The sequence below is a fragment of the Camelus ferus genome, chromosome 8, assembly GCF_009834535.1.
Source record: "Camelus ferus isolate YT-003-E chromosome 8, BCGSAC_Cfer_1.0, whole genome shotgun sequence".
Taxonomy (NCBI): Eukaryota; Metazoa; Chordata; class Mammalia; order Artiodactyla; family Camelidae; genus Camelus; species Camelus ferus.
The window spans coordinates 63,157,723-63,181,430 of NC_045703.1; the positions used below are offsets into that span (position 1 = coordinate 63,157,723).

General features: G+C 43.2%; 1 protein-coding gene across 3 annotated transcripts in view; it reads right to left on the reverse strand.

Moving 5' to 3' along the window:
- Positions 1 to 23,708, reverse strand: part of CNKSR3 (CNKSR family member 3) — an 89,357-nt gene that overhangs the window by 26,848 nt on the left and 38,801 nt on the right. Inside the window, exons 2-4 of one of the 3 annotated variants that reach the window (XM_032485215.1) lie at positions 8,476 to 8,639; positions 2,323 to 2,525; positions 1,728 to 1,815 (exon numbers count right to left, since the gene is read on the reverse strand). In XM_032485215.1, the coding sequence (XP_032341106.1) occupies positions 1,728 to 1,815; positions 2,323 to 2,525; positions 8,476 to 8,639 (455 nt within the window). Of the gene's footprint in view, positions 1 to 1,727; positions 1,816 to 2,322; positions 2,526 to 8,459; positions 8,640 to 23,708 lie in introns of all 3 variants that reach the window. The other 2 variants (XM_032485216.1, XM_032485218.1) reach the window with 2 other exon arrangements.

A 23,708-nucleotide genomic window follows, 5' to 3' on the forward strand; every position in this document is an offset into this window, starting at 1 on the left:
TCCAAATTGCCTGCTGTATTTATACATTCCTTTGTATATAGGTTTTTGGATGTATGTGTGTATTACACATGCATGTACACACACATTTTAAAATTTTATTGGCCACCATCTGTCTCCATATTACACTTTTTCCTGCTTTTTTCTTACTCCACAATAGCACGTAGAAATTCCCACAAATCATCTGGTGAGGTATGTATTAGTATTCACATTTTACGGATAAGAAAACTGAGGCTCATAAGTTTTAAGAGACTTGTCGGAAGTCCCAGGGCTAATTCCTGGTAGAGGAGAGCCGTGGCTGTCTGTCCCTGAAGCATATGCTCAAGGAGCACCGAAAGGAAAACAGAGACAAGAAACAAACACAAACAATACCCGTGTCCCTCAAGTTTGCGTTAAACTGCTTACGGGTCAAACGCATTATCTCATTCGTTCAAACACACACTGAAAAAGCACCGTTAATCGTGTGCCAGGCACCGTGCGGCCCAGTAAGCAGGGGCAAGTGCGATGGCGATGCCCAGTGGGCGCCCTTCTAATTCTAAGCAGGGTCGGACGTGACCAGAGCAGGATCTGTATCCCTGGGCACCATCCACCCCAAATGCCAGCACTTAGTGGTTGCATGATGAATGTACCAGAGTCGGTGTCAGGCTCTTTTTGTCAAAGTTACTTTATACACAATGAAAAAGAGCCGAAACTCTGAGCCACTTTGTGGCTCTGAGCTCTCTCCTCAGAACGTGGCCTCAAAAGCGCAAGATGAAGTCACACATGCCTCAAGTTCAAGGGCTGCTCAGGACAGGACCTTAAACAACAGCCAAACTCCACTCTTCGTGTTCCAGGAACAGACAGAAAGCACATGGCTTTTCAGAACTGCATCTATTTTATGGAATGGTTAGAACTGAGGAAAGGATGTTCTTTACTTTTTGCCAAATCAGCAGTGGAAACAAACGTGCAATCACAGAAGTTTAGAACAAGTGGGACATGAAAAAAGGACAAGCTCTTCCTTACATTTTATGGCCTCAACTCAATTCAAAAATGTTTCTACAAGAGTCTGCTCCGTGCCAATTACTATCTTCCCGGCCTTTACTAAGATGCATAGGTCTGGCCAATGAGCTGTGCCTGATGACATGTCACTTCCAAACCAGAACTTTGGCAGTGTGAGAATCACCAGGTTCTTTGTCCCTCTGCCCTGGGGACAAGCAACCTGAGATACTGGTTGTTCTATCAGCCTACATCCTGAAGTAAGAACAAAAGCATATCCCCCCAGCTGACCCATTTGGATGTAGATAATCCAGGAATAAACTGCTTAGGTTTTGGGGACTGTTTGTTACTGCATCACAACCTAGCTCATCCTGACTTGTTAACCCAACCAGCAAATGTCAAAATGAAAAGAAAATTAAGAAGCAGCTACAGTAACATACTCAGAACAAAGATTCTGATGAAACTGAGTTAATCTAGAATTTCTATTTAAAAAAAAAATGAAGTGTTCTAACACTGTAGAAAAAGTACGAGACTATTAGCACAGCTATTTTAAAACAAAAGAAGGTAATCTTTGCTATAAAGGCCATTGGTAATTTTTCACAGACACCATCTGTATAATGCATCTGATCTAAAGCTTTTCATCTCTCCTAGGGATGGGGGGAAGAATGGTACTTCATATCTGCATGTAAACCTTTTGAAGAAAGGAAATGGGAACAAGGGGAAAAGCTTTTAGACAGTGACAGTGATGTACTGACCTTCTGGACTGCAGTGGTCAGGTCCAAGCAAAGCTGAATGATTTTGTTCTTCGTTACTGAGAAATCGGTGATCCCTGTAAACGGAGCCCTAGAAAGCAACAAAAATTCTCTTAAAAAAAAGGTGGAGAGGATGAATCCACTGGGATACCACACTATGTTAACAAGCACTGCTATCCAACAGGTAGTTTAAATTGTTTTATAATTGTTTCCTCTCAAGTCACAGACAAAATACCAATCTGACAGAAAAGAGACACAGAAGTTCTAAATAAAAATACATCAAAAATGAGCCAAGAGAATTGATGTCCCTTCAGAAGTCAATTATCAGCTTTCACACGACCAATAATCAGTAATGTTTCACTTCAGTAAAACTCAACTTTAACTCTTCTCTAAACTGCTGTTAATTTGTTCCTACTACTCATTTTCTTGGTAACTTCCAAAGGGACCCTAAAATCAACCACTGATCAAGAACTCCTGGACAGGTCCAGTGGCAAGGACAAGAAAGGGACAATGGTTCATTTTCTAAGGCAAAGCACAGATTACCAGTGCATCTCAGACTCTCCTTTGATAGGACAGTAAAACACACCCATTAACTTACCGGTCCAGCCAAGCTAACAAGGCCTTGGCAGCACCTATGAGCTCCACCACAGAGGTCAGGAACTCATTGGGGGGCTTATGGGAGGTGCTCCCATCATAAGCTGGACTTTTCCGCCGGCTACTTATATAATTCTGTAAGTTGTGGGAAGATGCTCGCAGTTTCAAAACCAAGTTCTTCATATTATCGGTCTCAAGGCCATAATTCTGTGGAAAACAAAATCACAGGGAAAAATTCAAAACAATCAACAATGTCCAAACTCTCCTAATAACTCAAAAGCCTCCTAAGTAACTTGAATAACTCCTACATCAGCCACAAAACCCTACGTGATTTACCCACAGTGTTGATCTCACCCACGTGGGCCATGCCAGCCTTCTCTCTGTTCCTCTCACAGCCCACTCTTGCCTCAGGAGCTTTGTTCTTCCTAGTTTCTCTTCTCGACATGCTCCTCCCACAAATTTTGGCATGAACAGCTCTTTCTTATCACTTACATCCTAATTAACTCAAAAATCCCCTCCTCTTCAAGGTTTTTGGACCACCTAGAGCAGTTTCTCAACCTGGGCCATACTGACATTTAAAGTCCAGGAGTTCTTTGGTTGGGTTGGGAGGTGGGGTTCCGGTAGATTGTAGAATGTTCTCGTTAGGTATCAGTAGCATTCCCCACTCCCTCAGCTGTGAAAACCAGAAAACGTCTCAAGACATCGCCAAGTCCCCTGAGGTCACTCCCCGGCCCATCGCCGCTGTCACCTCTGAACCACCATGTTCCTGCTGTCTTCCTCACTGGGATGCGAGGTCTGGGAGAGCTGGGCTCTGTGTTTACCACTCACTACCACATTTCCAGCACAGCAGACACAAAGCAGTCGCTGAATGGAGGAACTTCCATCGGATGAGACTCACACAGAAGCAAAGCGACACTGACTAAACACCAACTCACCTGAAATGTAACTTCCATCTCATGGGTTTCTAACCAGTGTTCTCTCTGAACAATGTTCAACGTACTTGGGTGCTTTTAAAAAACCCAGCTCATGTGACATTATTGCCCTGGACTTTCAGATAAAGAACAAATCCCAGGAAACAACACGTAAGTCTGAGATGACTCTAGGGGAAGGGGTGATGAATTTCAGTATTCAATTGCATGTACATGTCCTAAGCTGGTGTTTCCTCATTTTTTTTTTTTACAAGAAGTCAAGATATTTCTGGGGTATATTAAACTGTGTCAGTAGCATCCCAAAGCAAGAATGTAGCCCCATTTAAATATTGGGAATAAATATACAGCCAACATTTTTGAATATTTACTCTATGCCAGAAACTCTGCTAAGGGCTTGGCAAGTAGTCTCTCAGGGAAAAAGCACAGGAAAGTGGAAATGATTTTATCCCCATTTTACAGGTGAGGAAACTGAGGCACAGAGACACTAAATAAATTCTCCCAAGTCACACAGCTATTCAGTGGTAGGGGTGGGATTCTAACCAAGGCAATCACATCAGGGGCACGAGCTTTGAATCATGATGCTGTATATCCCCCCTTCCACACTCCCTGTCCAAGAAAGGGCAAAGTGATGAGGCAGAAAACAGGAGGGACACTAGACAAGAAAACAGAAAAGTGGCCAGTGATTCTGGATCAAGGACAAACTAACAAGCTGCTTAACCCCCCTAAATTCTGTCCTGCCCTGTTCCACCCCCTCTGATGTGTCAGAAGTTCTTTCAGCTGGCTTCAGCCATCCCGGACCTCATTTCTAACTTTAATTCGATTTCATGTGACGTTTAAATTTACATGGCATGTTGCTCTTAGTAAAATAAAAAATATTTTTTAAAAATCTAGATAGAAAAGAGTGAAAAACAAATATAAAGAAAAAAACTTCCCAGATGCATTAACTGAAAACTGTCTTTGCAAGCTTTAAAAAAAATGTAAACTTCATGACAAAAATGAGTCTTCCCATATGAACAGTGGTGTTCCATCTAAACCTGATATTCTTTCATTTTTTTCAGAGTCATTTTCTGGAGACCAAAATATGGTATTGTCCTTCATTTGAGAAGACAAAAATAAAGATGGATTTTCATCACGGCTTGTTAAAATCAGAGAATCAAAGACCCACAACTGAATAGATAAGGGGCCACATGACACAGCTTGTTTGGAAGGACTTATGACTGCGATTAAAGGGAACTGTCCCTTTATTCAGTTAAGTACTCCGCCTGCCAACTTATATCAAAAGTTCTGAACTAAAAGCAGGAACTCAGCTCTCTACAGCCAATGTCATCACAAAGTACTTGGAATTTTTGCTACCTACCATACACGACATTTATTGCTTGAACTCAAAAAGGGTTAAATGCATTTTAGTGTTACAAGAAATTTTAAACCTCCATCTTCTACAAACCTGCCACTTTCAATATTAAAATAAAGGAGAGTAGCTTATTAACGGGTTCTTTCCCATTTCCACTAAGTTTCTAGGATTCCTTTTTTTTTTTAATCAAAAACAAATGGGACTAGAAGGATGGCTAGATGTAGCTATAATAGATTATACTTTTATAAAGAAGGAACATTCCTTCCCCTTCTACCCCATTCCACAGTAAGAAGAGAACAAGAAACTGATTATATTAGTTCCAAAGAACCTCTACTGTAGAAACATAATCAGGAAAGTATTATTGACTTACGTGCCCCACAGTGAGAGACAGCAAATGAATAATTTCTCAGGCCAGATTTGATTATTTTCACTAATCTTTTCCCTAAAATCTGTCTCCTTCAGAAATTGCTTAATTCAAGATAAGGTATTAAGAAGATACAAACTAAGTAAGAAACGAAATGAGTTTCCAAAAATCTATGCACAGACTAAAAACCTTCCACCAAGATCTCACTTCATTAGAAATAAGCCATCGGGGCCATTTCCTGGTCTGGCCAGAGAAACGACGCGACACAGAAGAAAAGGGAACAGGCAGCTCCTCATTCTTCTGCTGTCTTAAATTGTATATGTTTTAGCAAAGGACAAATCTTACACAACTTCTCTGCTACTTTCTTTTCCTGTTCCTTCCAGCTTTGTCTGAGATCTAACACACGTAGTGATTAAAGAGTGTCACAGACACACGATCAAATCCATCCTACCGACTTGGGTCAGTTAAGTTTCAACCGAAGAAAGTTACTCCACGGTGTAATAAGATCAAGTGAAACACAAGTTGCTAGCAAGGATTCCTCTTCCTGCATGTTTTCTCCCCCATAACAAAAAGGATGACATTTTCGAATCGTTGCCAAGGCTGGATACATGATGAACAATGAATCATCTCGGGGCCACCGGGTGCACAGAAGCACCCTGGGCAGATAGACACATGACAGCTATTTCACTTAAGCACACATGTAGGGGGCATCACTTAACACATGTATTGATTCCAATTTTGTTCACTTTCTCAGCCTACTTCAGCCTCAAAAACACATCTGTCCCTGACTTGGCCTGTAGGAAGCTAGGGTCTGGTTGATCTGGCAAAGAAAATGGGTTTTACAATTACACCTTATTGCTCTCCATCCCACCTTAGAGACGGATGCTGTCCAATGGGACTTTCTGCAGTGATGAAAATGTTCTCTGTCTGCACTGCCCAAATATGGTAGCCACCAGCCACAAGGAGCTCTGGAGCGCTTGAAATGTAGCTGTGCGCCTAAGGAACTGAACTTCATTTCACTTTAATTAATCTTAATTTAAATAGTCGCATGTGGCTAATAGTTACTAGAAAGAAGCAGCTCTGCAGCCTGTCCCAGTTACCCTCTGCCCCAGAGAGGAGGAGAAAAATTGGGCTCCAACCCTGAATTCAATCCTGGGAAGTGGTTCTGGTTCTGCATTGCATCCAAGTCACTCTCCAAAGCCAAGGTCAATATTCACAAAAGGCAGTTTCTCCCCTTGCTGCCCATCCAGAACCAGCAACTTGTGGTCCATCTGCTCATCAGTTTTGGAATCTTCATCAATAGCTGTTCCCTGTTTTAGGTTCTTGGAGACTCTATCTGCCCTTTGCTTTCCAAAACTTTCCAGCGTTTTTTTTTTTTTCCTCCCTCCTCTCTCACTTCTAATTCTACTCATTTCCTCTCCATCATAAAATCAACATCCACTAAAGTGTTTACATTAAAGTGTCTTCTATAACTCTGGGGACAACTGCAAATACATATTAACTTGTTCAGGGGATGGACTGTTCAAGACAAAAGATTATCACCAATTTATATATACAAAGATCCATATAGTATAAATGAATTAAACAGATAGTATGAATGATAAATGCATTACAATAAGAATATTTTTAAAGAGATTATAGCAAGGCTAAAGTTATTTTAGTGAAACTCTCTAAAACCTTTCCCAACCCAGAAGAGGCACATTCATATAAGAACCCTCCTGTGACCCTCCTGTCAAATGCATTCACTGATACTCTGCTGCCCAAAACATGTCCAGAATGAGTCTGAGGTCAGAGCTTTGTCTACAGAGGAAATTAGAAGGAAATTGTAGGAGATAAAACACAGCTTTAGGTTCTGGCATCTGTTCAGCTTTGTTCATTTTAGTCTAATATTTTAAGAGGTAGGGAAGGGGGAAAAGCAGGGAGACAGCTGTTATGTTAATCATCCCACTGGACGCAGGCAACGTGCCTCTTTCCATCCTTCCTCCTCCCTCCTCTCATACACTGCGGATTTCAAAGTACTTAACCTGCCCTCAGAGCCCTAGCACAAAGTGAAACAGACAATCTCAAATAGCAGCAAAGACCAAAAAGCAATGTCCCCAGGAAGTATACTGAGAGTAACTCGAACATGTCTTACTGTACGAAAAACACGGTTTTAATAATAAACAGGACTCAGATGTCTTCTGGGCAGGGCAAAACATGTACACGTTAGTACACAGCCACATCTAAGGAAATGTCACCCCACAAATGGGGAAAACAGACTCCAGTGTAACAGACACCAGCGTTTCCCGGGAGGTCACAGAGCCAGGCGTGTGCAGCACAGCCAGGATGAAAATGCAAAACCCAGCCTCCCAGGCCAGCGCTCACACCACTTGGCCACGGCGTCTCCCTGGTGGCAGCTCATTTATCAACCACAAATAATTTCCCCGTTACTTTCCTAAACGAGGGTAGCGCATCTGAGAGCAGAAGACAAGGCTCTGTCCATTTTAAGAAGAAGAATACGCACCAGGCAGCAAGTGTTATATAAGCAACAGAACGCAGACCAGCAAGGGCAGAATCGCCGGGAACATTCTTTCCCACCATTCTCTGTGATGTCACTGTATCTACCCCTGGCTCAGGTTCACAGCAGAACTAAGCCAGCAGGAATGCTGCGTGTGTCCAAATCCTGACCGTTTAGGAAACGGCATCGTTCATGTGGCACCGTGACAGACTGCCACGGCTCCCACCCTGTGCCAACCGGTTTATAAACACCATGCCCTGATAGATGTTTTTCATCTACACCTAAAAGAGCGACACACACGGCCACAAGTGTGATGAAGAGTCAGAACCTGGCAGGGTTTAACTCACTCATGTTTAAGCCCAAACTCAGCTACGAAGTGTAATCAAGTTGACGTTTGTTCCCCTCTAGCTACCATTTCCTGGGGTGATTATTTCAAGCACCAGCATCACTTACTGAAATAGCACAAGTTATCTGTGAAACCTAAAAATGCTTTTTAGAGTAACAAAAACAGTCGTGCAAATCAGAACCCATTTGTTGTTTCGATGTAGAAGATAACGTATTCATTCAGAATGATGTTCATCTTTTTATTCTTTACAAAAGATAAGAAAATTAGACTCATGCAGAATTTTTTCCAGAAAAGGCACACTTTCTCTGTAAAGGCCACCATAGCAAATATTTTAGGCTTTGAGGGGCCTCCACGGTCCCTGATACCACCACCCAACTCTGCCACGGTGGCACAAAGCAGCCACAGATCACGCTTCAATGAACGTGCGTGGCTGTGTTCCAATAAAACTTTATTTATAAAAATAGCAGGCCAGATCTAACTTGCAGGCCAGAGTTTGCCAACTCTATCTAGAAAATGTTTCTTTTCTTCCCTTCCAAGGTTATTTTCTGCTCAGGCTTTACTTCAATGGATCACTAAGAAAATGATAAGGGAAATCGCAAACAATGGAGATTTAAAAGATGAGGTTCTAAAAATCATCATCACGGCACAGATCACCTTTTCCTGAACTAACCAGTGCACAGAGAAGGTCCACAGCCTCCAACACAAGTTCCTGGTGGCCAATCCGAGTGACACCCAGCTCCTCAAGATCTTGATGGGAAATCTGGAGCAGCTGTTCTCCATTTATCTTCTCCCGTTCGAACTTGTGGACGTACTGCTGCAGGCAATCATCCAACCCTACCAAGAAAGCAAAAATGTCCATCATTGTCATTTCGTTCCGTGGCTCAAAAAATTGCCCACGTTTAAATCAACCTCAGGAACTGCCAATTACACTCCATGCTCTGACTGTCTGCACAATGTGTGTTCCACCTGAAGGACACCTTTCACGTGTGTCCTCCTCTTTATAAACAGATTTTAAATGTGCATCTTAAAATGTTCAGAGGGATGCAGCACAATTTTGACTGTTACCTTCTCATCCCCTTTCGGCTAAAAGAATAAACACTAACCCCCTGATGACTTGAAATGCTCGTTATCTGCGCTATTCATGTCTGTCTGCTAAGCACTCTCCCTCTGGGACGCCATCCCTCTCCTAGCCCACGTGAGCCCAGTGGACTTGCCAATCAAGATGCTTTGCCACAGTGACTGGCCACAATATTCTCTCCATCAGCCAGTTATAGGTTCACGGATGACCATGTGACTCCAGCAGAACCAATCAAAATCTTCCCTGATATTTGATATATGAACGTAAGAAGATAAAGACTGTTTCTTCTCCAGTTGGAAGACATAAAGACACAACTTTGCGGATGCTGGCAGTCATTTTTCCAATCAGTTTTTGAAAAATAAATCCAATTGAGAGAGAGAAAGAATATGCCCCAATAAAATCCTACATGTCCCTGGATCTAACCCTTCTTAGAGATACCTGAACCCCAGAATTTTGTACTTAAATCAAAATAAATTCCCTTTTTAGCTTAAGCTGATCTGTGTTGAGTTTCTATCCCTTGCAACTGAAAAAGTTCTGATGAACACAGACTCCAAAGGAGAAGGTACTAGCAGTGAGAAATAGTTAGGTTATGGGAATTTTTGAAGGCACCAGCAGTGGTAGAATAGGTTAGCTTACAGGAATTTTTCCAGGTCAAATACAACTGCCAACAGTGTTGTATTTTAATGTTTTTATATACTGATTAAAATAGGTAAGCCTAATAGAACTTAAGATTCTTTATTCCTGTATAGAGAACTCTCTGGTCAACATGTTTTAATGGTTTTACTGGAAAATTTTACACTGAATCAACTGATCCATTTAAGTCTAATAATTAAAAGTCACCTTAGTGTTTTAAGGCTAGATTTATATAAATTCAATCCCAACACACAGGATGAAAACTCAATTTAACTAGAACAAAGTATGTAGAAGGCATGCTGCTGTTCCCTACACACACACACGCACGCACGCACGCACGCACATCCACTTCATTTACCCCTCACAAAAGCTCTCTGTGTGGATACTCTGAACAAGGAGAAGCAGACGTAGGTCCAGTACTTACTTTTGGCAATACTAAAGTCCATGGATTTTAAATTCTCATGTGCTAGGCTAGACCACACCTCTGCCCCACAAACTTTCACCATTTGCCTCTAGATAAGATACAGAAAGAGGAACAATATCCTGATAAAAGTTGGGGGCTACCAAATTACAGGAAGAGGAGGCAAGAAAAAATTAATTTTATGATAGCTAGTTGGAACCAACCCATCCTCCCTGAAGCGACATCTGTCTAGCAGCAGGTTGGGGACACTGATACAAACCCAGCTCCATTTTGATGGCCTCAAGCCACTAGTGGCCCCCATGGCACGTGAGTGGGGCAGGCAGTGGAGGCGACGCAAGTCAGCAGGTATGGAGGGTGGCATCCAACCTGGGTACCCAGGGCCATCTGTCTGCTCAGGGGCAGGACCGATCTGCAGTTGACAACAGTGACAAGGGCCAAGAGCCAAAGAGAACCTCTTGGCAACTATACTTCCATTTTATAGATGACTAAATTAGGGCTCATGGAGGTTGCATGACTTGTCCACAGTCACAGAGCTGGTAAGATGCCGAGGACTTTGTTAGCCATCTTCTTCAGCTCAATACAGAAGAGCTCAAATTCAAATCAAGGTCTGTTGACACCAGCCCTAATCTTTTTGCATTCTACCTGGCAAACATGAGATTATAAAAGTTCCTCTCCAAGCATCTTCCCAAATAAACAGAAAGGTCAAATTACAAAACAGTTACTAAAACAGAATCATGGAAACCTAGAGGTACTTAGAAGATACTTCACATTTCACTGAATCCAAAAAATTGGGAAAATACAGACAAACGACTAATTACTGTGAGTTTTACCCTACATCACTTAGCCAGCTTTAAGCCAGATCAAACCCATATCCTACCATCTCCCCTCCTTCAGAAGTTTGTCTTCCCTTGCTTACCTTTAAGCTTTAAAGAGAATTTTTGTTTCAATTTGTCATAAAAGTTTAGGACAACTAAATCATACATTTAAACCTTGTTACAGCTGAACTGTATCTTCCCAAGATTCATATGGTGATGTTCTAATCGCAGTATCTCAGAACATCACTGTATTTGGAGGGAGTATGTTTAAAGAAGTGATAAAGCTAAAATGAGGTCATATGGTTGGACCCAAATCCATTGTGACTGGTGTCCTGACACGAAGAGGAGATACATACACAGAGAAGAGCATGTGGGGCACAGGGAGAAGAATGGATCTGCAAACCAAGGAAAGAGGCCTCCGAAGAAACCATCCCTGCGAACACTATGATCCCAGACTCCTGGCCTCCAGAATTGCTAGAAAATAAATTCCTGTTGTTTCAGCCACCCAGTCTGTGGTTCTCTGTTTTGACAGCCCTAGTAAGCCAATATGAACCTAATAACATTTTATTTCATATTCCTCCACATGTGATAAACTCTTTCCTAAAATAAACACGGCCCAATGACCAACAGAACTGAGATTCTTGTTTACTGGGCCAAGCAAGTTCATTGCTCAAAATACAACCATAAAACTGAGAGATTTGGATTAGTTTTCATGTGCAGAAGAAATCAGTCCATCAAATTTAAAGTGAAGGAGCCATGCACAACGGAGGTTCATTAAACTTCATCCCTGAGTAACAAGCAGAAATAAAGACGAGGCCAGGTTTCTCTTCTAATGAACTGTGAAACATTTCACTGAAGAAACAGGATTTCAGAAGTAGCTTCGGAGCATGACGGAAATATTTTGGACACAGAGAGGAAGGCTGAGATGGGAGGTGGGAGGAGCGTTCTGGAGAGGACAAGAGCTGCAAATGGTTGGAGAGAAATAAAGAAAACAGAAGAACATTTCCCTGGAAATGGGCCAGATTCTCCTTGAGAATTCTGAGGCATATAATGATCTGACCTCAACTAATCAAAAGATCCCGAGGTACAGGAGAATTACCAAGTAGAAACTCCATGTTGCTACCTACCCAAACACAGACTCTAAAGTGGCTTTAAGGCTTTCCCATCAAGGGACACATATATTGAATATGCTAGTTTTTAAACAGTATTGTCCCCAGTTTCATTATTTCAATACATGATGGCCAATTGTTCAGTTTTCCAATTGTTTAGAATACAATTAAACATTTATAAAAAGCCAAATCAAACAATTATGCAGTTCCACAAAGGAGGGGGAAGTCCCCATTTACAAATAACCTGGTTTTAGAATTGGTAATACACTGTACACTTTAACCTATTTGTCAATTCTTTGGTTCAAGGAATTTACAGAAAGTCTAGCAGGACTGAGAGAAACACATAATTAAATAAAATTAGATTAAACACAGTCCACTTACACAAATTAAATTAAACACATAATTGCATGTGAAAAGAAGCACAAATTAAAAGAAAAGGGAGTCCCATGGAATAGAAGCCACAGGGAGAGGCGGCCCAGACATCCTCCGGTTCCCAAATCTGTAAGCAATCCTAAACCTTCAAAGAAATCCCAAAGGCAAAAAGGAAAAAAATAAAACATTTTATGATTTAAAAGATACTACTCCATGATTTATATCAGAAAGCAGAAGGGCAGTGGTTAAGAGTCTGACTTCCACTCTCAGTCATGCTTCTTGCTACCTGGGTGCCCGGGGGCAAGTTACACAGTTGGCTCATTCGTAAAACAGAGATACTAATACTATCTACTACCCAGATCTGAAATGAAAATCAAGTGTTAATAGTTATAAAGCGCTTAGACCACTATGAAGCAAATAACACTCTTTGTATTTTGTTCAGTTAAAAAAGCAATTTATTCAGGCCCTCAGTTTCCTATAGGTTCAATAACAAAAGCTACTACAGAGACACATAAACTCTCAAACACTTAGGTACCCCCTCTGGAACAGAGTAAATTGGAGATAAAACAAAATCTCCACAGCCCATGTTATTACTTTCCCTGGAAGGTGCCCCTGATTTGTGAACTTACCATTATCATTATTGTCACTTAAAAATGTTAGGATTTATATCAGAACATAAGCACCATGAAAATAGTCTCCTTTTTATTCATTGCTTATCCCCCTGCATCCAGAACACTGATGGTGCACAGTATTTGTGAAATAAATAAATGAATGCATAAGAAAGACAAAGGACTTCACGTAAATATGAATGTTATACCAATGCACAAGTCACCTGATCTTATTTTCCCATGCAAATGAGTAGAGATAACGAACTACTGATTGTGATATCAGTTAAGATACTGGTTGCAAGTTTCAATGTTTCAAGATTAAAGGAGGTCATTTCCACATTGAGAAATAGTATAAACTAAATAAAACCCCAAAATAAAACTCCAATCTTTAACGAGCTACTCACCCTGTACTAAGAATCGGTTTTGATTAATTAATCTCTGTAAAACATGAAAAGGATTAAGCAGTGAGAGTGGATGCCCCAATGCAAAAAAGTCTAGAGCTATTCTCTTCCTATTTCCTGTACGAGACTAAAATCAGGTCAGTGACTAGATGGCCCTCTGTTCCAGCAGGTACAGCCCACGGCAAGGACTTAACAAGACCATGCTCTCAGCCAACAGGTCCAAGTCAGCCAAAGCTCTATTCCTGCAAAGACAGTGAGCCCGGAGTGGTTCTACAGCTCTTCCCATCAAGGACTTTTGATCACTAAAGCATGTTTAACGAGAGAGTTTTGTTTTGCTTTGCCCTGTTTTTAAGGAAATGTACTGATACAGAAATGGGTCTAGCTAAAGCTTGTAGATTCGCATCTCATCCAGGACTTCTAAGGGCCCCCAGTGACAGATGATGCGAACAGGATTTGGTAGACTGTGTTCTTCGAATAGGAGATTCCATCACAGATCACACGAATTCAATTTAATTCAACAGCGTATGGAGCGACTACCCCATACAAGGCACTGCGCTGGGTACGGACCTCCACTACGACGGAGATGAGGACTTAGGAAGAGGTCAGTTCTTGATGATCTGAACCAGAGGGAAGGGAACAAGGGTTGAGTGGAATATTTACACCTAATTACAATATTCCCGGAGTTCCCAACACTTTTAAAACTATTAAATGGCAAAGATCTGACATCAAAGCTCTCCAGCCTTCTCAACTTACTGATACTCCTGATCCAATATGTTGTAACGTCTCCCAAAATTCAAAAGGGTGGTGTACTGTTCAGACCTCCGAGTGCCCTCTTCTGAAGTGAGCCACCCAACTCTACCCTTTTGGAATGACTCTTTCGTCACCCTGTTTCGTTGACGTCTGTATATCTTAATTTTAAAGCCAGCTGATGAAACTGGTTTAAGTATAGCCATCTGAATCTAGGCAATAACATCATGTTTAAAACATAGAGTGTACTGACTTTAGCTCTATAACTTCAAAGGGTTGAGGAATTCTTTTTGCCTGGTCTGGCTGGCCTTTCCTTTTTAATTAGTTTGGTTGGTTGGTTGGTTGGTTGGCTTGTTTGTTTGTTTTAAAGGAGGAACCGGGGATTGAACCCAAAATCTCATGCATGCTAAACATGCGCTGTACCACGGAGCTATACCCATCCACCCCTCAGCCTTCCGTAATGAGTCAAAACTGCAACCAGTGTCTCTAGGATGCAGGAAGGAGGGGAGACCCATGGGGCAGCCTGAGACAAAAGGGCACATCCAGCACGTGCCACCGCCTTTGCACCTGCTGAGGCCCCTGATGGACGCACAGTTCCCTCTTCTGGATGTGGAAGGACCCAACTTCCTCACAAGCCCTCCTCTTTCTCCTCTGTCAGAATATCCTGCATCCGTGCTGAGGGGAGACACTGCAACCATGACCTCCTTTCTTTGGCTCAGTATCCAGTCTGCCCCCACCAATCTCAAGAGGACAAGGGGCCCAGAAAAAGCAAAATGAACTGAGGATAAGACAAGCACAAGCTAACCATCAAAAATGGTCAACTGATGCTTCTAATCAGACGATGACCAAATCTAAGAGAACAACCAGAAAGTATGGTGTCACATCTACCATTAATGAAGAATCACACATTAAACAAATATGCCTTATGATTTTTTTTTAAACTTCTTATCCTTTGGAAATGCCTATTTCTTATGTTACGGTTGTATAATGTGCATGCCAGTCCAGTAGACTGCATAGAACTGATAGATAAATGTCTACATGTTGTTCGGTGAATGGCCACAAATTATTTACTTACGGAAAAGCACGATCAACATTTGAAGGCTACAGAGCTAGACCGTGATGCTTCCCCAGCTCTGCTCTCTAATCTAAGACCTAGCACAATTCAGACCTGAAACCCTCCTCTCTCTCATCTAGCCTCCCTTTCTCTCCCCTTTTCCTTATTTTGGTCAATGACTCCAAGGCTTACAGAGCTGCCCAAACCAGAAAGTGGGAGCTGTGCCCTCCTTTTCCAGATCCTTCACCCCCAGGACTTTACGTCTCCAGGTCTTCGAGTTCTCCCCATTTTAATGCTGTGTCCCTCCAAGAGGCCCCCTCCATCTTGTCCTGCTGTCACAGCTGCCCAGATTTCTACCATCATCCAAATCCGTGAGCTTCGCGGGGCATTCCAAGCCCTTTAGGGCCTGTCGTCTCCTGACTCCTCTACAGTCTCGCTTTTCTACAACATTCATCCCCCTGGTGAGGATGCAGAAAACACCCGCTTTGCTGGGTTTCTCAAAAGGAACAAAGGTGCAACTCACAGGCTGGCAAACACAGCTCATGGGCTTTGTAGGTAAGGTTCCCATAAAGGGAACTCAGCCGTGCTCTTTTGTTTACATATTGTCTCTGGCTGCTTTCGAGATACAATAACAGAATTGAGTGTTGAGACAGAGACCAAATGCCTGCAAGGCCTGAAATATTTACTATCTGGCAGTCTACAGAAAAGGTGTGCAACACTTGGTACAACTACCAGCAGCAAAGAGTACAGAGTGATGATAAATCTGCCAGCTGGAGGCACAGACTAGACTGGGAATTAAGTAAATCTGATTTTTTTCTTTTGTTTTTATACTTTTGAAAGAATCATTTAATATCATTACATTGAATTTAAAAGCAGAGAGAAGGTCATATTCCTCCCTCCACCAAAAAGTGCTGAACACGTTTCAGGAGACCGCTTCCAACTTTTTAAACCACTTTGTACAGAATAAAGTTCACCAATTTGCAGTGTACAACTTGATGAGTTTCGACAAATACACACAGTCATTTAACCACACCACGATCATGATGTAAACATTTCTACCACCCCAAACGGTTCCCCTGTGCCCCGCTTGTGTGTTAGTTCTTTCTCCAGAGCCCCTGGCAACCAATGACCCACTTTCTAACGAAGGGAACCTGATTTCTTATCCTGGCTTTAGTCCAGGTCCTACCATGCGCAACACTGGCTCAACCGCTTATATCCGGTTCCTGGGCCCCTGGTGTGAACTACGAGGCTTCGATTAAAACTGACACCCACACACTCCCTACTCGCAGCTCTGATTTTCTCAGTCATCCGGCCAGGCTTCCGGTTAAGGGTAACCTGAGGAAAGGGGACCACAATGAGACGCCACGTCTGAAAACCAGATCAGAAGAGCTCTCCGTTCGTTTCAGATCTAAACGTCTGCGCTTCTCCACTCGTGATTTAGGTCAGCATAAATCTCTCCCCGCAAAGATGCAGAGTATGAAGAAGGAAACCAACTGCCCAGAAACTTAAACCCCAAACATCCTTAGAGCCAAAAACGATTAGCAAATGAATGAACTTGGTCTTGAGGAAAACTCTGGGCAGGTTTTCTGCCCTGATTAGAGCCATGAGCGTATAACGCCATCACTGGGGCTGCCGCTGCCTTCAAAGCAGAAGCTGCCTAAAATCCAAAGACATCCAAAGACCCAGCCACACGAGAACCCTGGAAACCCAATTAGGAACCAACAGAGCCTCTTCACTATGTTTATCCAACGGAGCAACTGATTTTGAGGAGGAAGGATGTGCTGCTGGCCATTTTGGGGTACCAAGCTGTAAGAACAGAAATGCTGAAGCCAAAATAAAAATGTGTGCTTTTAAACATTTGGGAAAAACCAGTCCATATACCGTGGAAGAGCTACAAAAGAATGTAGCAACAAAACCATGGTTTCCATTTCTTACGAGAAGGCACAACAGAGAGGGCAGAGGGTGGTCAGAGTTTTGTTTCTAAAGTAAATGCAACTTTCTTGCTGGTAACCAATGTCTTCTAAGACCGAGGTCACCCTGAAGACATCAGAAGATGTAACCAAGAAACAGCCACTCTTTGGGTTTCACTACATAAGGAGAGGATTTATTACTGAAACAAAACTTGGAAATAGCCAAAGGCCCTGGCCAGGATAATTTAAGGACGTGTAAATAGGAGTTCAAGGATTCAAGTTATCCAGAAAACAACAGCAGATGGACTGCCCTCATTTGAGGTTCCTGACTAGTAAGGAATGCATCCCAGCTGAAGGTTTTAACCAGGAACCTCTGGCTTCCAACTTGTAGGTCTGGCAACCCGCCCGGCCCAAACCCCCCAAGACTGCACAACTTCTGACGCTGTGGAAGGTCCAGCCCACCATCCCCCCAGCCCTCGGCATCCCAAGCCCAGCCACAAAGGGGAGACGTGCCCACAGTGGGGACAGGGGACAGGACCGGAGTTAGTGCTGCCTAAAATCATCGCTGGACGCAGAGGTTTATGAGGATCTAAATCACTGAAAAAGAATTGACATGTAAATCAGGATCAACCAAAGAACTGATGGTCTAAAGCAATGATCAGAATTCAGACTATCACGACAGGGGGAAGGTAGAGCTGAGTGGCAGAGCATGTGCTCAGCATGCATGAGGCCCTGGGTTCAATTCCCAGTACCTCTGTTTAAAAAAAAAAAACAAAAAAAACAATAAATAATTAAACCTAATTACCTCTCCCCACTCCCCTAGAAAAAAGAGACTATAATGATAGCCCTGAATGTTCAGTGTTGAGCTCCTCTTCCCTTGCCCCCACCCCCACCACCCAAAAGAATGATGGACTTGAAAAATAACACCGAGGGCAGGAAAGAAATTCAACTTTGCCTTAGACGTCTGAGGTTTTGGGGGGGGGGGGGGCGCGTGTGCACACACAGATGTCCATATATGTACATGTCACATTTGTTATTAAACAAAAACTGCAAACCAAGTTTTCAGATTCTAAAAACATAAAAATAAAAATCAAAAATAAAATTGTGAAAATGCACATATGCCACAATACTCTGGTAAAAGAAATGTGTACTTTCCAAGGCTGGTTGTTGTAATTCAGTAACCAAACCATTGTAACCACTTCTGGAACACTTGGACCCAAGGGGAGGAGGGGGGCAGCATGTGAAAGAAAAGAATGTCCTTCACCCAGTAAACTGAGCTCTCCAACCCCCACCCACAGCACAGCACAGCTTCTTTTTCCAAAACAATAAATTAGATTTGGTCTAAAAACCAAACATTGGCTACAACTATTGTCACTGGCACGCGTACCCTGAACCAAAGGAAGAATTAACTAGTTCCCCGTACACACGGCACATTTAAGTTCCTAGAACTGCAGACAACCAACCCAGGGTGTGGACCAGGCTGCGGATCACGGCAGCAAACCTGGAAGCTTCCGCTGCACCCGTTGCTTGAGTGTCAGTACTGCCTGGGGGAAGTTCCACCTTGAGGAGGCGAACATGCAGCACATCAATCACCTCCATTCCGCCTGGGTCCATCAGGATTGCCATGGAAAAACTGCCGCTTATCCAACCCTCTACCAACACTGCCAGCACCCTTTCAAAGCGCACAGTCCAAACAGCTAGGCTGCATAAGGAATTAAGTACCTGCGTCAACAGGGGGCTGCATGGTTTACAGAGCAGCTGCCCGTATGATGATGTCTCACTGATCCCTGCAGTGAGCCTGGGGAGGATGCTGGCCAGGTCGCAGTACCTCCACTTTACTGATGAGGATTCCCAAGTGCAAAGAGTGCCTTCTTCAGGACATCGTGCCAATAAAAAAGCAGAGCTGAGGCAGAGCCCAGACATCAACAGGGCACCCAAATCCTTGCAGGATCTGAGGTGGTCAGTGAAGAAATGGACAGAAAGTGACTTAAAGAAATACATCAACTTACAGACTGCTTCAGGCTCCCTGCTGAACACTGCAGAAATGGTATAAGATACAATAATTGAAGATCAAAGGATTATCAACAAAGCAGGGAAGGGGCTTTACATTAAGCCCATTTTACAGGCCAGGAGAATGCTTTGGGGGCTTCTGGAGCCACACTGCCTAGATTCAGTTCCACTACTTCCTAGCTGTGTGACCTTGTACAAATAACTTAACTTCTCTGTGCCTCAGTTTTTTTCCCTTACAAAATGGAGAAGATAAGAGTACCTACCTCATGGGGTTATCTGGGTGAGTAAACATGTTAAAAGATTGTAAATATTTGTTAATATTCTTAAAGCATCTACAAATATTAACGATAGGGTCATAGTAAATGCTATTTAAGTGTTTGTGAAATACAAATTTAAATTTTAATTTTAAAAAAATAAAACTGGGGTTCAAGGAGCTGTTAAAGTAACTGGCCTAACATCACACAACTAGTAAGATGCAGAGTCAGGATTTAAAACCATTTCTGAGCATTTTAAAAGGACAGCACAGAAGCCTGGGTGGGGTGGGGAGATGTGGAGTCTGAGGGCAAGAATCTGACATTATCAGCAGCTGATGCCTTTGACTTGGTGAGGGAGCAGAGGGGTCAGGGCGAGATGCTCACAGACAAGGAAGGGGAGAAAGGTCCGAACAGCTGCTAAACTGGGGACAGCTGCCTGGGACGATGGAGCAGGTTTGTCAGGCAGCATGCATCTTTTTTTATTTTCATAATAACAGCTTTACTGAAATAAAATGTACATACCATACACTTCACCTCTATCGAGTGCACGCGTACAATTCAGTGAGCTCTGGTATATTCAAAGGAGCACAACCATAACCACAACCAATTTTACAATATTTTCAACACTCCTTCCCCCCAAAAAAAACCTCTGTGCCCATGAAGCAGTTCCTCCCCACTCCCCCCGCCCACCCCCAGCCCTGGGCCAGCACTAATGTACTTTCTGCCTCTCTGGGTTGGCCTCGCTATTTCACGGAATGAATCCTGGACGCCACATAAATCGAGGCATACAATATATGGTCTTTGGTTTGGTGACTGGCTTTTTCATGTAGATTAATGTTTTCAAGGCTCATTAAAACCTTCTCAACACACAGTTTAAATGTTACTCCCTTGGTCCAAGCCCTGCTGGTTCCCAGTGCACGTGAGATAAAATCCACAGCCTGCAAAGCTCAGTCTGGTCTGCCCGGCTCCTGCCCGCCTCTTTGCCTCCATCTCCTGCCATGTTCTCCCTCAGCCCAGCGTGCTGGACACTGGTGAGATCTAGTCCCTCCAGACCTCAAGCTTCTCGCTACCCCGAGACCTGCCCCCGTGATGTTCCTTCCACCTGGAATGTTCGTGCCTCCTTGCCCCTCAGCCTCCACTCAAATATCACATCACAGGGAGGCCCCCACTGAGCCCAGTGCATAAAGAAGCCTCATCATCCCTATTCTCTCTGTGCATCCTGTTTGCTTCTTCATAAGACTGGGCATATCCGTGCGTATTTATTTGCTCGTTAGCCTGCATTTGCCTCTCTCTGTCTCTGAAACACGAGGCCAGGGCTACGCATGGGCTGATGACTCACCGTTATGCCTGTGTGCTGCCCAGCACAAAGGAGGCACTCAAATATTGGTGGGATGCAAGAGAAAAAATAAAATACATCCTGGTCGAGGTTGAAGACCGCAACTCGGAGAGGTGTGACCTGCTGAGGTTGAATGACCCCCCGACCTGTCGGTCTTCCTCAGGGACCCAGTCTAGCTCTCACCTCACCTGTCTCTCATTAACCCCTCAAGACCAGAGCTGTGGGTTTTGCTGATGGAAAAAATCGAAAGAGAAATTCCCAGCTTATGGTGTGGCGGGGACGAATCTTCTAGGTTCTTCAATACAAAATTCCCACAAGTTTGCCATAATTGTGACTTCATAGAATGTCCCCTCTGGTTTCCTGAGTGACTAAAGTGAAGCATTCTCCTCCGTCTCCAGAAAAATCCCGTATTTACTGCACGCTGGGGAAATACGAAATGCCCATGTCTAGTGCTACTGGGTGACATTAATCTCATAGGTCCTCTCTTCTTGTAAAAAGGTCACCTGTATGTTGCGCAGAGGGAAGAGCACGTGGGCCTGTGACTCTAATTCTCAGGGCTATGTGACCTGGAGCAGACGGTGTCCCCTGTTCCCCAGCGTGCAAAGGCAAATGCTGGAAAGCTGACCCGTGGCCCACCAGCATATTTCTACGATTCTGTAATCTTAGGTACCACCTTCTTCTCCCCATCCTCAGATGAGTAAGATACCACCATCATCCACCCACCCCCCTGGAAACAGAAAGGGCAACGGCTCGCGTGTCAAAGCCAGCTCCCATCAACAGGGCAGCTAGTTGGCACTATCTGTATACAGTAACTGACATGCGGAGAAAATAGTGCTTTCGAGGTGAGTACATTGTAAGAACATATAGGCCCAGAATGAGGGCAGAATTTTGCAGATTATACTCGTTGTTTTTGTGCCATCCATGATTTAAAAACTGATCCTGTGCCGGCTCAGCCAGGACTGGCTCAGAACGTGATGCCACCGGCCTCCCTGGAACCACCCCCTCCTCACAAAGCAGGACCAGCAGTATCTTCCTCCCACAGAGGGACCAGACAACGTCTCCAGAGCTTTCTGAACTACTCAAAAGAAAAAAAAAATCTATACACGGAAACATTCACACAGGCATACAGTACACATGGTGGATCTTAAAAGTACACTAAAGAAAGTGCACACAGCCTGAGCCCCCAGCACCCTCTGAAGCGCGGCATCCTGGTACCAGAGGAAGTGCAGATGAAAACACTCCAAGAGGGTTTGGTGAATAAACAGAAGAGTTTCAGTCTCAAGATCTGCAAAATCAATGGCTTCAAACGAATTCTCAAGTCTTTAATGCAAAATAAAATAGGATTGACTTATCTCACCCAGTACTATGGCTAAGGGGGGAGGGTACATCTCAGTTGGTAGAGCGCTTGCTTAGCATGCACAAGGTCCTGGGATCAATCCCCAGGACCGCCATCAAATAAATAAACCTAATTACATGCTTTCCCCACAAAAAAAAATTTAAAAAAAAATACTATGGCTAAGAAGATATTAAGCTTTCTGTGACATAAAAGTAAGAAGAATAAACTAGAATTGGGAAAAATAAATATGTAAAATTACACAAACAATAATAGCAAACAGTTAAATGTCACTACACGGCAAGCATCCTTCCAAAACTTAATACTTATAAACCCTTTAATCCTTCCAATGTCCCCCCAAATGTGTACTATAAGTGTCCCACTTCGGAGATAAAGAGCTGAGGCACAGAGAGGGGAGGTGACTTGCCCAAGGCCACACAGAGCCAGAGCCCACACCAAGAGGGCTGGCACCAGGGTCTCTGTCCTCACCACCACATACCGCTCTCCACCCTCCAATGTAGAACGTTCACAGACTTCCCTTTAACCGATCTAAGGGAAGTACATATTATAGAACAGGAAATTATCCAAGTCATTTAAGCTGACCTAGTTTACTGTCTACAATCGCCATCAGGAACTTTAATGGCAATGTAAAAATAAATGGCTCTCCCACCCAGATGGGTCAGATGAGAAAATTAAGAAACTTGGAACACCAACTCCTACAGACCGGTTGTCGATAACATCTTGAGTTGGTGTCCCAAGTTTCTTAGCAACACTCTAAAATACAGATGAGACGGACTCTATTTTTCCCTAGGAAATCTGAACTGACTTTTTCACCAGCTCTTGCACTTTTTTCTTTAAATGGAGATACAGGGGATTGAACTCAGGACCTCATGATGCGCTCTACCACTGAGCTATACCCTCCCCCTCTTTCACTTTTGAATGTGGCTCTAGAAACTGGCCTTTTAGGCCAGTGGTGACCATAAGAAGAGAGTGATCCACCAATAAAACCAACTGCCTTTCAAGGATTCAATATCGGCAGAATCCAAACTCTCCACCTACCTGTACTTCCCAAAGTAATTTTTCAAAAACTTAAGTTCAGAAAAAGGCAAGCTATCTCCTTTTGGGATCAAATAAAAATAGGGAACATTAGATGGTATGCTTCAAGTTTTCTGTATGCCATTAGCATCCCAGAGAAAGACAGAGGCAGAGAGAGAAAATCCTACAAACAAAAAAAAAAAAAGAAGAGAGAGAGAAAATGAAGAGGAGCTGTCAGACCCTGAGGGCTACAGAAAAGAAAAAAAAAAGAAAAAAGAAAAGAAAATTGAAAAACCTGTGTGTGGTATGCTCTCTAAGCACAGAACAGCCCAGGTCACTGGGCTCAGGTACTGACTTGCACCTACCACACAAGCCAAAACAAAAGCAGCACCTGCCCTCCAGAAGCCCGTGCAGGGATGCTGCAAAACTGGGAAACACCGTAAAACTGGAGGCTTCAGTCTAGCAGAGTCTGGGACCCAGGCTCTGCCCTCGGGGAAAGAATGGAGAACTCCCGGCAGGAACTCCCCACTTTGGGGAGAGCGAGAGGAAGGATGGGAATGAAAGAGGTCCTGAGCTGTTCTCCTCCACTTGTGTTTTTTAACAAGGGGAAGAAAATGTGCCAGTGCTGCTCTGCGGAAGGTAACCGCACAGACACACACTACTATATGTAAAATAGATAAGTAACAAGGACCTACTATACAGCACAGGGAACTATATTCAATGTCTTGTAATAACATTTTATGGAAAAGAATCTGAAAAGAAAATATATATATGTATGTAGATGTGT